The sequence below is a fragment of the Lytechinus variegatus genome, chromosome 7 (assembly GCF_018143015.1).
Source record: "Lytechinus variegatus isolate NC3 chromosome 7, Lvar_3.0, whole genome shotgun sequence".
NCBI classification, from domain to species: domain Eukaryota; kingdom Metazoa; phylum Echinodermata; class Echinoidea; order Temnopleuroida; family Toxopneustidae; genus Lytechinus; species Lytechinus variegatus.
In genome coordinates, this window is record NC_054746.1 from 3,215,116 (window position 1) to 3,231,784 (window position 16,669).

At 35.3% G+C, this 16,669-nt stretch overlaps 1 protein-coding gene across 4 annotated transcripts in view; it reads right to left on the bottom strand.

Annotated features, from left to right (window-relative positions):
* LOC121418228 (DDB1- and CUL4-associated factor 4-like) overlaps nucleotides 1-16,161 on the bottom strand; it is a 28,772-nt gene extending 12,611 nt beyond the window's left edge. The window contains exons 1-4 of one of the 4 annotated variants that reach the window (XM_041611968.1): nucleotides 16,015-16,161; nucleotides 3,173-3,829; nucleotides 2,187-2,362; nucleotides 435-520 (exon numbers count right to left, since the gene is read on the bottom strand). In XM_041611968.1, coding sequence (XP_041467902.1) covers nucleotides 435-520; nucleotides 2,187-2,362; nucleotides 3,173-3,809 — 899 coding nt within the window. In that variant the 5' untranslated portion in view covers nucleotides 3,810-3,829; nucleotides 16,015-16,161. Of the gene's footprint in view, nucleotides 1-434; nucleotides 521-2,186; nucleotides 2,363-3,172; nucleotides 3,830-6,047; nucleotides 6,322-9,168; nucleotides 9,528-16,014 lie in introns of those variants that run through there. The other 3 variants (XM_041611969.1, XM_041611967.1, XM_041611971.1) reach the window with 3 other exon arrangements.
* Nucleotides 16,162-16,669: the final 508 nt, after the last annotated feature.

Below are 16,669 nucleotides of genomic sequence, written 5' to 3' on the forward strand. Positions count from 1 at the left end.
TCAGTTCCTGGCATACCAACACAATATATGCACTATCTTCACTCCATGGGGAGCATTTCAGCAGGAGTTCCTAGACTCGATTGCTAGGCATAATACATGGGCTTTTGCTTCCTACGTGGTACCCATTTAACACCTGGGTGGAAAGAGGCAAATTGTGAATTGATGCCTTGCCAAAGGAATCTAGGCGGTGGTGGGGTTTGAACAGATGACCCTTCGATTAACAGTCGAGTGTCTGAACTGCTACACCACGACGCCTGCACATCAGAACCCCTGTCTGAATTTACACTGACATGCATTTCCGGGTATCAGTAACAAATTTAAGCACCCATCATTTTGGCAAAATTGCTTGTTTTTCAGGGTTTCTTATTCTTGCATTAATCAGTTTGTACATGTACCAATACAAATCATCTAAAAACTTTGATTATCTTACATACCTCTTGAAGTAAGAAGATCTACAATTCCCTCTCCTTCTGTTCTCCTGCAGTTGAACTAGAGATTTCACCACTTTAGTAGTTGGCAACTATGATCAAGTTTGTGATGAGGTAAAAGAGAAACACGAACAGATTAAATTTACTTCCCATAATTAAAATAAAGTGAAACATTAACCATAGATTAAATGTTCATCCCATAATTTTCTGAAAAAAAGGAAAAATAAACAACAGATTAAATATACTTCCTATAATTTCTGAACAACCAAGACCAGAGCTTGCAATCCAAAACAAAACAATATGAATACCTTTAGCCCCAAAACATGGAATTACTTTCCCACAGATGAAGAAGCCAGTGAAATAATATAAGAATTGCGTCTGCAGCTACGTCAATTACAATGATGTATTTCGCAAACAATAAGGTAACAAGTGGAATGCCTCTGGCCGTCTCACCTGCATCACGCGGTTCAATATAGCAGCAGTGCTCACTTTGAATACTACTCTAACTCACACAAGATGTTCAGTGATACATGGTTACTCTTATGTCCACTTTTTATGAACTAGACCAATAAACTTACAGAGATATGATGGTTATTCAACAAAAAAAACCCAACATGGCCAAAGTTCATTGACCTTACATGACCTTTGACCTTGATCATGTGACCTGAAACTCGAACAGGATGTTCAGTGATACTTGATTACTCTTATGTACAAGTTTCATGAATCAGATCCATAAACTTTCAAAGTTATGATGGTAATTCAACAGATACACCCAATTCGGCCAAAGTTCATTGACCTTTGACCTTGGTCATGTGACCTGAAACGCGCACAGGATGTTCAGTGATACTTGATTACTCTAATGTCCAAGTTTAGTGAACTAGACCAATAAACTTTCAAAGTTATGATGGTAATTCAACAGATACCCCTGATTCGGCCAAAGTTCATTGACCCTAAATGACCTTTGACCTTAATCATGAGACCTGAAACTTGCACAAAATGTTCAGTGATGCTTGATTACTATTATGTCCAAGTTTCATGAATCAGATCCATAAACTTTCAAAGTTATGATGGGAATTCAATAGATATCCCCAATTCGGCCAAAGTTCATTGACCTAAATGACCTTTGACCTTGGTCATGTGACGTGAAACTCATGCAGGATGTTCAGTGATACTTGATTAACCTTATGTCCAAGTTTCATGAACTAGGTCCATATATTTTCTAAGTTATGATGACATTTCAAAAACTTAATCTCAGGTTAAGATTTCGATGTTGATTCCTCCAACATGGTCTAAGTTCATTGACCCTAAATGACCTTTGACCTTGGTCATGTGACATGAAACTCTAATAGGATGTTCAGTAATACTTGATTAACCTTATGGCCAAGTTTTATTAACTAGGTCCAAATACTTTCTAAGTTATGACGTCATTTCAAAAACTTAACCTCAGGTTAAGATTTGATGTTGACGCCGCCGCCGCCGTCGGAAAAGCGGCGCCTATAGTCTCACTTTGCTTCGCAGGTGAGACAAAAATTGCGTTAAATTTGTCCATTGATAACAATGATAATGTTAATAATAAAGAAAAATTTAAATGTCATATGACACAATTGGGTAAAAAACAATTAAATGTCTTATTTCAAGAGATTTTTTTCCATTTTTAGAAAATTTGCTCTTTGCCGATCGGCTGCAAGGTGTCCGTGAAATAGTAAAATCACAGACAATTCTTCATGAAATATTCACCTAGAAGTTCTGTATCATTACCTTTTGTACATGTAAGGCTCGCTCAAATAAACATCTTTTATCAAAGTAACATTGACGTTTCTTCTCGGCTGCTTTCTGACGAATGGTCTCTGTAGTCACGACGTTACCACCGCTGTGGCCAGGAAGAATGCGGAAGTATCTCTTCTTCTCTTCATCGTAGTAGAACCCTGGTATCTGTGTTATTTATGTCAAGGAAGGAGGAACTACCTACCGCCTAAAAAGCAGCCTAAATGATATTTCATTGAAGTGAATTGGAATTTCCTGGGGCCCTTTTTTAATTTCCAGGTCTTTTTTTACGATTCGGAGCCATAATTGATTCCCAGCTGAGCCCCCGAGTAATTTTTTCCCATTCTACAATTGTTTGGTGACCAGTAACTTTTCCATCAAATGGCAAATACCATGGTAACAATGCAAAACAGCCAATCAAAATCAAAGATTTTCAGGGAAGTTACCATCAAATGGCAGAGTATAGTAACTTTTTTTCAACGGGACCCTGATTGATTCCATTATTCTCAAAATAAGAAAAAGTCAGATGACGATATTTGTTTTCCAAGCCAATGTGTATTTCACGATATGGAATCATTGTTTTCTGTCTTAAAATTTACACTTCATTGAACTGAAGTAGAATGACACTTCCAAGAATTTATATGAACTATTCAATTTAGATCTGTTTAAATATCAACCATTCATATTCATGTGTGAAAACAGATGCAGAACCAACAATTTCTGGGAGGGGGCAAAAGAATACAAAAGCCACTATCAAGTATTTTTATATATGTACCAAATATAGCTTGATTTAAAAGCACTATTGTAAAACACTTTTATGAAAATGTTGTCTTTCTATAGGGACTATATTATGAGTGTGGGGTTTCAATACAAGCAACACATAATGCATATGAAGGGAGAAACTAAAGAAAAACAAATCTAGATCAGAAAGTAATTTCAACAATATTTACTGAAATAAATAATTTGAAAACAAAGGATATTTGCCACTTTCTTTTTAATATTTGGGTTATCTGCCCGAACGCTTCCATTGTCTGGACTACGACTCGTCCCAGAAGTTGAGGTTGTGGCAACATGGCACAGATGCAACATCTCCAAAGTCATTTGTGAATTATTGATAATGATTCTTGAATCAGGTTGAGAGTTGGCAGGTTGTGAGGCTTTTCTTGACCTGCCTTTCTTTCTCTTCTTGGAAAACGAAGGCCAGTTTGAAGAGGGTAAGTCTCTTGATGGCTGCTGATCGGTGCCGAGGTTGGGAGTTGATGACACTGTGGCAGAAGTTGTTAGAGAATCTTCATGTTGCCGAGATTTGGGTTGGCTGACATTGTCATCTGCATCCCTGCAACTGCTTTTGCCTTTTAATCTGATTTTGCCTTTTCTCTTGGAATAAGATGGAAATTTGGAGGAAGATGATAAGTCTCTTGATGATTGATCTCTGCTGGGCTTGTCAGTCAATGACCCTGGATTGCCTTCAAGTGAGGTTCCTGGAGAGTCCTCTTGCTCTTGACATCCAAGTTGAATTAGATCTTCATCTGCATTTTCACAAGTGTCTTTGCATGCTGTTGGTTTATTTCTTCTTCGTCTCCTTTTGCGCTTTCTTCCTCCTCCTTCTGAAGACATCTCTGAAGATCGGAGCAGCCCTAAAATGAAGATAAGATAGAAATTAATTTTCAAATGATGTTATTTACAAAATGGGTAAATAGTTTGAATATGTATTTATGGGGAGGTTCGAGTGGTCTCTATTAACACAATTACAATTATTAGATTTAAATCCTCTATAGTTCTGAGTCAAGTAAAATTGAACTGGACCCTCAAAAACAGGAAAATTCTGTCTTGTTCGTTCTCCTTCTGTCAAAATTGAAAACAAAATGGCCGATCGATACCAAAACAAACGCAACATAGACGCCTAACTTTTCCTTTTTTTGAGAGTCCAGTTTGTGCCCCAATGTCAGGATTATGTCATATGTGACATGATAGACCTTCATCCATATTAATAGAGGTAAGTGCATAATTTATTTTGTCCCCTTTTATTTGGAGTGTTATTGCAACCCCTTTCTACCCCATTGCAAGGAAAAGTCCTGGGGCCCGTTTCTCAACACCGTCATAAGTCTAACTTCTTGACTAAATCGGAGATAGTGAGCTACTTGTCCGCTAACCGTTTCACGAAGCCCTCTTTGCCAAGTTCGGGTACAACAACCTCACTAAATATTTATGACAACTCCGAACCTGTCACAACTTCTTTCTTAGTGACGTAGTGGCATCACATGGGTAGACTATGACGTGCAAAAGTGCCTAGAAATTCGAAAAAAGTTTAATCTTACGTAATCAATAATAGCGGTTGAAATTATATCACAAAACAAGTGGGATAATGCATTCAATTATAATTTTGATGCAAAGAAACTATAAAAACTGTTGGTAAAACACCACAAAACCATTCATTTTGAAATAGTAAAATAATTTAATCGATAAAGATTCTACCACGTCAGGCCATCCATAACTGCGCTCGTATTCGTCGTTTTCAGACCCCTATTACCATTTGGATAAATTATATCTCTAATTTATGGATAGAATTCGTCAAATCGTATGTTTCGGTATCAAATATTTAAAAAATTTACGTTAAACTATATTTTGATGATGTTTGGAATAATGAAATACCGTATAATTATCATAATTTTACAAAGAAAACCGCTATGGTTTACTTTCGTAAACTATTAAAATTGAATATCCCGGGGGTACCTACCTCAACGTCCATATGTGATTTTTAGTCATGAAATGAATTATTCATAATTTCATTTTCTCAGCAATTGATTGCTAAAGTCTTCATGGCATAAATATGTATCATGCATAATTTACCCGTGCTATTATTTTGAAAAGATGAATTTCCCAATTCATCACAATATTTGCAATTTTTGTCATAATTTATATTTCTGAAAATTATGCTATTTTGTGACTAAGGCTACGTCTCGTCTGCTCTTTTTACCAATAGTATCGATATCAAGGTATTCTAGTTAGGAAGCCTTTCAAGAAACATGTTTAGTAAGATTGGAACTAACTCCGTGGTTGGTCATGTTGGTGGATAAAGATATGACTAACTTGTCCATGTGTTGAGAAACGGGCCCCTGGGCTCCGGCACTTGTTCACTGCTACCATCTGGCCTGTGGAGAATCTACAGGTAGGACTATGGTATGCCAATGCTGTATAGAGCACACTTTATAAAATCATTAAAATATCACTTTTGTGACCAAAATTACTAATTTCCATATAGTTGCTATCTATTTATCATTAGTAATGTGGGAATAATTCTTGTATTCACCAGAGTGCTCAAAAACTTGAATTTTGGGCATATTTTTGTGTACGCCCTCTATTGGTGGAAAGTAATATGGCAAGAAAATTTTCATTTTTTTATCTCTATTTTTAATTAAGAAAAAATGATATAAAGAATCAAATTTAAATAAGAGCCAAGCAGTATGAATTAACAGGTCTAATGGAAGCTGTCAGTGTAAAAAAATCAAGCATTTGCCCCAAAGAAAGAGAAAATAAGCCAAACATTGCCACCCTTATTTTGTCACACATGGAGATATAACTGAGAACAAGGTTATATTATAACCTTGTTCATTGAATGAGTGGGCTCCGGCCTGCTTTGCGGGCGCGGGCCGGAGCTCTCTGGGTTAGATGGTAATGAACCTTTGACTTGAGTGGTTCATTATTATGACTTTATGTTAAACACAATTCACAAATTTGCAAAATATAAGGAATTTCTATATTTTTTATCAAAATATTGGAATATCCATTGCCATTTGCACATTGCCTTGGCTTGGTGAATATTGTCACCATTATTTTCAGTGGAATGATACCAACTCACCGTCCCTTGACCAGTTTCAAATCAACACAAAATTGTGAGTGTGACGCATTGATGAAACCCCTGCCCACTCGAAGTCTAACCCGCGGCTACACAGGCGAGGGTTCGGGTCTTGTGGCCGGGAGTTGGGGCACCGACGTTACTAAAATTTCGCTGACGCGGTTTTCTGCAGGTGGGACACCAAGTTGCACCGTACTTATAAGAAAGACTCAAGGCTGACAAAACTCAATTCATTTTATAGACAGGTTTGATAAAGCATGTGTGTTGGCTCCATTCACCGGCAAAATCGTGATATAGGCCCCGCTCGAGAAACACTTGTAATCGATTATACTACCTCAATATCTAGGTTGCTAACTTCAGCGCACTATATATACTCGTGATATAGGCCCCGCTGCTGTGTTGAATGGCTCAGAATGTCCGTTCGCGGGGCCTGTTTCACGAGTATAGTACTATAACCGTTATATAGACCCCGCACTACGGCACTTCAGTCACTCCAACAGAAGAGCGGGGCCTGTATCACGAGTATATATTAAGCTTGCATTCTAAGATAGTCGCGAAACAGGCCCCGTCCAATGCGCTTGTCCCAGCATTCGCACGTGTGTGGGGCTCGGATGACGGCTATATTAGTATACTCGTTATCGAGGCCCCTTACACTGTTATATCATGGAAAATAACGTGGTCGTGGGGCTTGTTTCCCCGCGGCCGGTGAGCATTATGATGCATAGGCGGATCCAGGGGGGGGCCGAGGGGCCCGGGCCCCCCTATTGGCGGAGCAAAAAAAAGGAAAAAAGGGAAAAAGAAAGGAAAAAGAAAAAGAAGGGAAAAGAGAGGAGAAAAGAAGAAAGGCAAACATAAGAGGAGGAACATGATTGAATAAAATAACATGAGGGGAAGTCTTTGAAAATAATTTTTTGAAAATTCTATTTGTTAGGATATAAAATTTTCGCTCGCGCTTTGCGCTCTTATTGTCTTTCAGGGGATTTGCATATCTTGCTCAATATGGAGCTTGAAATATCAAACTTTGAAGTCAATATACAAAACATATTTCAGCTGGGAAATTAACTTTAATTATTTTGTTTGATTTACAAATTGATTTTTAAAAAGTGCTCTGTAAAAATGTGTGTGTTGTGGTCTGAATATTATCATTTTCTGCTTGCGCTGGGCGCTCGCAAAATTTGATTTGTCAGGTACCCATTATTTTCCTGTATTCCATAAAGTTCTCAAAAAGTTCCCTATTCAGGTCAGATTGTCAAAACGTATCAGCTAGCGCTGCACGCTATCATTTTGATTAGTGAGTTATGTATCCCAATATTATTTCTAAATCAAACTACTTTGATGACAGTTTATCAAAAATTTCGGCTCGCGATTTCCGCTCGCATTGATAGATATCATGCATTTTATGCATAATTACAAAAGTGCTTTAAATTTCCAGTTTTCTGGCCATAATATTAACAGATTTCGCGCTCTCATACTTAGGAAGAGAAATAGGATGATAGTCATCACTTTCTTATGATGACATAATATTCCGGTCCTATGTAAAAACTTAAAGTAATAATAATAAAATACATCAGCTCTTTTTTAACTGTCATCCATCACGATTCACAATTTTCCCACAATTTGATTGCAATACAGAGCTTAAATTGACCCTTTGTTAGATGGGAATATCATATATTTTTAGCTCGCGCTTTGCGCTCGCTTTATTGATTTTCATGATAAGAAAGGTACTTAGAATGCAAAATTCTAGGTCGAAATCTAAAACACGCGTTAATTCAGATATGCAGATTGTTCTCTATTTAAATCATTATCCAGTTTCAGATCACAATATCAAAACGTGTCTGCTCGCGGATAAATAACTTATCCTTTTCATGATTTACAAAACATGAATAGAGTGTCCAGAATTTTTCCGCTCGCGCTTCGTGCTCGCATCAATAAAGTTTAGTTTAAATACTTAGAGTCCTTCCAAGATTACAAAAAGTGCTTAGCATTTCCATTATTCAGGTAAAAAAGGTCAAAAATTTTCAGCTCGCGCTTCGCGCTCGCAATATTTCAATGTTGAAATATGTAACGTCTTCATGGCTAAATGCAAGCAGTCCATAACAGGTACAATTTCGAGCAGTTCAAAACGTATACAAAAATTTTCTGCTCGCGCTCTGCGCTCGCATTATTAATGTAAGGAAGATCCCCACTTACTCATCCTTTTCATGATTTACAAAACTAATTGAATAGAGTATCTTGTTCAGTAGGTCTAAATCTCAAAATTTCTTGCTCACGCTTTGTGCTCGCATGTTTAATTATATACCTATTCTGTTAAACAAAAGTGCTAAGAATTTCCATTCCCTAGGTAAAAAATGTCAAAAAATTTCGGCTCGCGCTTCGCGCTCGCATTATTTCATTTTTTAAAATGTGTAACGTCTTCATGGCTAATTCCAAGCAAGTATTTAACAGTACCCTTTCCATCACTTCATTTCTGCTCACTCTTTACGTTCGTAGTAATTATTAACTTGCATGCACATCTTTTTTTTTTCAGGAAGACAAAAATTCCCAGAATGTTCAAAATTTTTAGGAAAAAGTATATAAGATTTCCAAAAAATTTAGCTCGCGCTTCGCGCTCGCATTATATAAATAATGGTTATGGTATTATACATTTAGGTTTCATAAGAATAAAGCTAAGAAGTGACCTACCCTTCAAAGAAACAAAAAATCCCGGCAAAAATCATATTCGAGCGGCCGATCGGGGAAAATATGGCTGAAAAAATTCCGGGCCCCCCCTATTGGCAAAGGCTGGATCCGCCCCTGTGATGGGCGGCACTGTAGATTGCCGGGGAGGGGGGGGGGGCAACAATTTATTTTCCAAATAAACAAGGATCGAGAGAATATCATGGACGGCGCTGTAAGAGGGGGCGGGGGGGGGGCAACAATTTATTTTCCAAATAAACAAGGAGAGAGGACATTAGTTTACTTCTTCAGAAATTTATTTGTCGATTTATTCATGTATTAATATAGTTATTAACTTGTTCATTTATTTATCAATCGATTGTTTTTATTAATTAATGTATTAATTAATCATTAAAATCGTGATATAGGCCCCGCTCGAGAAACACTTGTAATCGATTATACTACCTCAATATCTAGGTTGCTAACTTCAGCTCACTATATATACTCGTGATATAGGCCCCGCTGCTGTGTTGAATGGCTCAGAATGTCCGTTCGCGGGGCCTGTTTCACGAGTATAGTACTATAACCGTTATATAGGCCCCGCACTACGGCACTTCAGTCACTCCAACACAAGAGCGGGGCCTATATCACGAGTATATATTAAGCTTGCATTCTAAGATAGTCGCGACACAGGCCCCGTCCAATGCGCTTGTCCCAGCATTCGCACGTGTGTGGGGCTCGGATGACGGCTATATTAGTATACTCGTTATCGAGGCCCCTTACACTGTTATATCATGGAAAATAACGTGGCCGTGGGGCTTGTTTCCCCGCGGCCCGTGAGAATTATGATGGGCGGCACTGTACAGTGCCGGGGAGGGGGGGGGGCAACAATTTATTTTCCAAATAAGCAAGGAGAGAGGACATTAGTTTACTTCTTCAGAAATTTATTTGTCGATTTATTCATGTATTAATATAGTTATTAACTTGTTCATTTATTTATCAATCGATTGTTTTTATTAATTAATGTATTAATTAATCATTTAATTCATTTGTTTTCAGTGTTATGTTTTTTTTTTCTTTTGTGATATAGAGAGTCAGAAGTATCATTCGTTCTAAATTATTTTTATGTGCGGAAGTTCATTTATTTCAATCTATTGTACTAGTAATTGATAAGTTAATGTATTTCTATTGATTAATAAATGTATATACACTGTATATTTATTCATTAATCATCTAATTTATTTGTTTTCAGTATTTTTTCTTTTGTGATGTAGAGAGTCAGAGGTATCATTCGTTTTTAATTATTTTTGTGTGTGAAATTTCATTTATTTATTGGTCAATCTATTCTAATTGATTAATGTATTTTATATTTATTAATTAATCCAGGTTAATCATTTAATTTATTTCTTTTCAGTTTTTTTCTTTAGTGAAGTAAAGAGTCAGAGTCATCATTTGTTTTTAATTATTTTTATGTGTAAAATTTCATTCATTTATCTATCTATTATAATTGATTATTGTGTTTATTCATTAATCATTTAATTTATTTTTTTTCTTTTGTGATATAGAGAGTAAGAGTTATCATTCGTTTTTAATTCTTTTGATGTGTGGAAGTTCATTTAATTTAATTGATTAATTAATGTATTTATATCATTTTATTTATTAATCATTTAATATATTTCTTTTCATTTTTTTCTTCTTTTGTGATATAGAGTGTCAGAGGTATTATTCGTTTTTTAATTCTTTGTATTTTTGGAAAATAATTAATTAATTGATTAATCCATTCATTTATTTATTTATTATCTATCTATATATTTATTTATTTATTTATTCATTTATTATTTTTCATCTTTTTCATCTGAGTTCTTTTGGTGATACAGGGTCATACATTTCATTTATTTTTCATTTATTTTTATTCATTCGGTAAGTTATAATGGCTATACAAAATGATGACGGCAATCATTGTAAAGCTTAGCCTATCTTCTCTTTCACCTGGGGCCGATTGCACGAAAGGGTCTTTGCAAGGACCGTCTTTCGTGTCGCCCATATTTTATGATGCGCCATGTTAAACGCATTTTAAATAAATCATCTGCAAACATATTTCATTCGTCCGTTAAAATAAACATATTTGTTTATAAAATGTGATTTATCATAAAATTGTATAGAATTTCATTTAAAAGCAAGCTAACGAATCTTATTCTTTATCATAAATTTCAGAAACACCCCGCTTATAGCGTATCATAAAAGATGGGCGACACGAAAGACGGTCCTTGGAAAGACCCTTTCGTGCAATCAGCCCCTGGTATCCTCAGAGGATTCCTCGATCATTCAAGCATGAATGACTTTGACAGTTTGAAGAAAGCATAAATATATAATCTGAATTAAAAATAATCGTTTACCTTTTTTGAATTAGTCGTAGTTGAAGGTGTTATAGTAACCTTATTTTTCGTTACATAACAGGAATTTATATTTTGTTTAAAGGTCAAGTTCACCCCAGAAAAATGTTGATTTGAATAAATAGAGAAATATCAAGCTAGCATAACGCTGGATATTTCATCAAAATAGGATATAAAATAAGAAAGTTGTGATATTTTAAAGTTTCGCTTATTAGTGATATATATTATGCACAACTCATTTGCATGCAAATGATACAGTTGATGTCCCTCGCTATTTCTTTTCTTTTCTTTTTTTTGAATTATGCAATATTTCATTTTCACAGATTTTACAATAAGGGCCAACGTGAATGAACCATATGTTCAGGGAGGAATTGTTTCACTTGACAATGAGAAGAAAATTGGAAAATATAATATTTCATACAATACAATACTAAAGAAATAGTGAGTGGGTTGCGTCATCAGTTTCCTCATTTGCATACCGACCTGGATGTGCATATATTTCTATTATTTTAAATTAAACTAAACTTCAAAATGTTATAACTTTCTTAATTTACATCCGATTTTGGTGAAATTTTCAGCGTTATGATCGTTCGATTTTCCTCTTTTTATTCAAAACAATTTTTCTGTTGGGGTGGACTTGTCCTTTAAATATTGATGTATTTGTTTGTATTAAACTTTTTGTTTTATTTGATGTTAGACCAACCATTATCGTTAATTTCTCTTTTTTGCTTATGGATTTGATCTCTCTGTATTCCGTATAGTATTATAGGCTATATATAACAAAATATATTTTGTTACCTTACTAAAGCCAATACGTGAAACTGTAGAGAGAGAGGGGGGGGGGGCTAATGCATTACTTATTTCACGTTCTCCTTCGTATTGTTTCACTTACTTATTCATTTCCTGGTTTATTCATATACATGTATTCATTTATTCGTTCATGTTTGCACTGTTTTGGGGAAAAAAATGTTGTCTATTAAGTGACACGATAAGGGGGCAGTTTACCCTGACGCAAAGTTGATGATAAAACAGAAACATAGAAAAAATATTCTTAAACTAAATGTTTGAAGAAAATATTTGTTTTATTGTCTCGCATTTTGGTTAAGAACTTCGATATTCTCTAATCAAATTATCATACTTTAATTAGTGTTTATTATATGAAATTGTATTCTACCCATTTATGTAATGGATGTCTTGCTAAGATCAATTGTAATTGGCACTTTCACTTGCCCAGTAACCTGCACAATGGATTGATTTGTTTTCTGTTCCAATCATGAAGAAGCGAAAACGGAAATCAGCCACTTAGTTTGGTTTTTGAAAACACAAAAACGAAATCACAACGTTAAAACAACAGTCATATCATTTCGTCTTCAAGAAATAAAATTATACAAACGAAAAATGAAGCATGATCTGATTATCAAACCAAGAATTATGTAAATCTCAAATATAGAGAAATGAACAAAAAATATCCCCGCCAAATGTTCGATAAACGATTAAGCAGGGCACTGGGAACGATTTTTAAGTAGGGGGTGCTGTGGGTTTTTTTTTATTAAGTGGCAAAAAAAGAAAAAAAATATTATACTCCAAGATGATGGGGATTTTGGTTTAAAAAAATATTGCTCCCAAATAAAAAAATAATTATAGACCTATAATTTTATGCTCCCATCTATTCAAAGAACACAACGGTTCAAGGAAAACGCCAATACGAAAATCATTCAAAATACACTATTTTATTTTGTAATGGATCAAATTCTACAAGGAAAGTTAAGTGTTGAACAAGATGCCCCCCCCCCCTCTCACTCCTACTTGTCAGCAGTGCTTAAAAACATACTCTTTTCGTGTCGATATATATCAACAAAATTCAACTCGAACTTCGATAGCATTCGCATCCTATTTTCAAGTGTGAAAAAAAATCAGCTCGCGCCCCTTTCATATCCTGTTAATCATGTTAATGCGTCACTGTAAAGTCCTTTTCCCATTTTTAGTTTAGTAATTAAATATTAAATAAATGTTTGTTGTTTAGGGTTAAAGAGAGCTTAGTGTGCTCTAGTCATAGCTCTTAATACATGGATTATAATTATACACAAAATGTTCGCAGTTAGCGTTCTCGTTTATTTCGGCCGTATGGTAGGCCTACCTTGTAGGTAAAAATTAAAGTAAAATGTACATAAACTACCATATCACCCCCCCCCAAAAAAAAAAAAAAATTGTACCTCTTCCTCTTTGAGTGGCCGACCATGGATTTCATGAATGGCAATGTGTCCAACCAGCCTGTATCCCCGCCCCTTTAAAAATACTGGACCCGTACCTGTGTACGACGCATTCAATCATGCAGACAGACCTATGCATCACCAACTTTTTTCTCAAATTTGCGGCCCCCCCCCGCCCCGCCACGAAATCTCGGATCTTGGAGACACATTAAACTCCTAAAAATGAAAAATCACAGAAATTATTAAAAACGGGAAATCGGGTGGCGAGGGTATATATGAATTAGTAAATAAATGAATACATGTACCGTGTAGGCGAAGAAAAAAATGCAATATTTGGTTAGTGAATTATTAATGAAATGACGATCGATCAATTTTTTTTATTTGTTGATGCGGAATGCCGTTATTTCCAGCAAACAATCAGAATCCATTATCATTAAAACCATACAATCAAATACAGTTACAAACAATCTTCAAGTGGCTTAATCAGTATTAAAGGGATGGTCCGGGCTGAAAATATTTATATCTCAATACATAGAGTAGAATTCACTGAGCAAAATGCCGAAAATTTCATCAAAATCGGATAACAAATAATAAAGTTATTGAATTTTAAAGTTTAGCAATATTTTACGAAAACAGTCGTCATGAATATTCACTAGGTGGGTTGATGATGTCACATCCCCACTTTCCGTTTTCTTATGTTACTACATAAAATCATATTTTTAAAAATTATTTCATACTTGTGTGAATAATATGTCTCCCTTATAATGAAATAAGTTGCAGCTATGAATATCTAATGCACTAAATCAATTGTCATTCCAATTTTCTAGTTCTTGGAGGGAAAAAATTGAATGAACCTAATTTCACATCATAAAATACAAAAGAACAAGTGGCGATGTGACATCATCAGCCCACCTAATGAATATTCATGGCTGCTGTTTTCACAAAATATTGCTAAACTTTGAAATTCAATAACTTTATTTGTTATCTGATTTTGATGAAATTTTCGGCATTATTATGCTCAGTTAATTCTACTCTATTTATAAAGCTATAAATACTTTCATATCATACTGGCATACTGGCATATCAACGAACGATATTGTAAGCTTTTTAAAAGACAAAAGATAAATAACAGAAATTGTACTTTGAAAGTAGGACCTACTTTATACGTAAGGCCTATCCCCAATTGTTGGGGCGGGGGGGGGATTAGTCTCAGATTAAGTTGATTATATAGTGTAGATAAAGCTGTATCCTCAAGCAATAATGAAATTGACCAAAAGAAAATTATTAAATCTTTCCCGAATGAATATGCCTATTCGTTTTCTTTTCTGAATGGATGAAGAAGCGGGGGGGGGGGCATTTATGAAAGGAATGGAAAAAATATAATAAATTGATAATACACACGGGAAGCCAGATGAATGCTACGATATTGAATTTTGAATATATATATTTATGTATATATTTGTATATATATATATATATATATATATATTGTCTACTTACATCCAGGTGATTAGATATATGATACATGAATGAATAAATGGATTCTTTCGCAGCATTACGTCAAGTGAAAGATTCGGAGGAAATACAAGAACTATATAATTTGATTATTGATGACACCTCCCTCCCCACAAAAAATAATTATAATGAAATGCTGGGGGGGGGGCTCCAATTTATTTTCCAAAAACAAGGGGAATGATAATGAACTTCCACATATAAAAAGAATTAAAGACGAATGATGCCTCTGACTCTCCATATCACAAAAGAAAAAAAAATGAAAACAAATAAATCAAATGAGTAATAGATAAATATAAATACAATAATTAATCAGTTAAAAATGAATTAAATGAAATTTCACACATAAAAATAATCAAAAACGAATACCTCTAACTCTCTACATCATAAAAGAAAAAAAATGAAAACAAATAAATCAAATGATTAATGAATAAATATATATATACATTTATCAATCAACATATTTAGCTAATCAATTACAATAGATTGAAATAAATGAACTTCCGCACATAAAACTAATTTAAAACAAATGATACTTCTGACTCTATATATCACAAAAGAAAAAAACATAAATACATTAATTAATAAATACAATCGATTGGAAAATAAATGCACAAGTTGATAACTATATTAATACATGACTAAATCGACAAATTTTCTGAAGAAGTAAACTAATGTCCGCTCTCCTTGTTTATTTGGAAAATAAATTGTTGCCCCCCCCCCCAGCTCCCCGGCACCCTACAGTGCCGCCCATCATAATTCTCACCGGCCGCGGGGAAACAAGCCCCACGACCACGTTATTTTCCATGATATAACAGTGTAAGGGGCCTCGATAACGAGTATACTAATATAGCCGTCATCCGAGCCCCACACACGTGCGAATGCTGGGACAAGCGCATTGGACGGGGCCTGTTTCGCGACTATCTTAGAATGCAAGCTTAATATATACTCGTGATATAGGCCCCGCTCTTGTGTTGGAGTGACTGGAGTGCCGTAGTGCGGGGCCTATATAACGGTTATAGTACTATACTCGTGAAACAGGCCCCGCGAACGGACATTCTGAGCCATTCAACACAGCAGCGGGGCCTATATCACGAGTATATATAGTGAGCTGAAGTTAGCAACCTAGATATTGAGGTATGATCGATTACAATTTTTTCTCGAGCGGGGCCTATATCACGAGTATGCCCATTCACCTTTATTATGGTATACTTCATCAAAACCTCCTGGTGATTCTCCTAAACTAACATATTATCGCATTTTGCACGGTCTTCCAACGTGACAGCAGCCCTTTTCCAATGGTCATATGCACACAGCTAGCATGCAGTCGATGTCGATGTCACAGAAATCTGGCACGAATGTGTGAAAGGGTCCTTGCAAGAACCGTCTTTCGTGTCGCCCATTTATTTACGATGCGCCATGTGAAACGCATTTTGAATAAATTACCTGCAAACATATATTATTCATCCGTTAAATTAAACAAAATCTTTGTTCACTGAATGATGTTTTATATCATGAAATTGTATACAAATTGATTTACATGTTAGTGGCGTAACAGGCGGGGGAGCAGGGGGGGGGCAATTAAGCTGCCCCCTGGCGGATTTGGGGGGAAAAAACGGGAAAAAGAGAAAAGGGAGGGAGAAAGAAAGGGAAAGGGGATCAAAGGAAAGGAAAAGGACACTGAAATGGACAAGTGAAAAGAGAACGAAGAATTTTTCTTTTTTTTTAATGAAAAGGGAAGGAATTATATATAAGCGGATTCGAAAAGGAATGAATTAAAGAATACCATTTGAGAAAGAACAAATCATTCCGAAATAGGCCTATGTAATACAAATGATGGGAAATAAATCA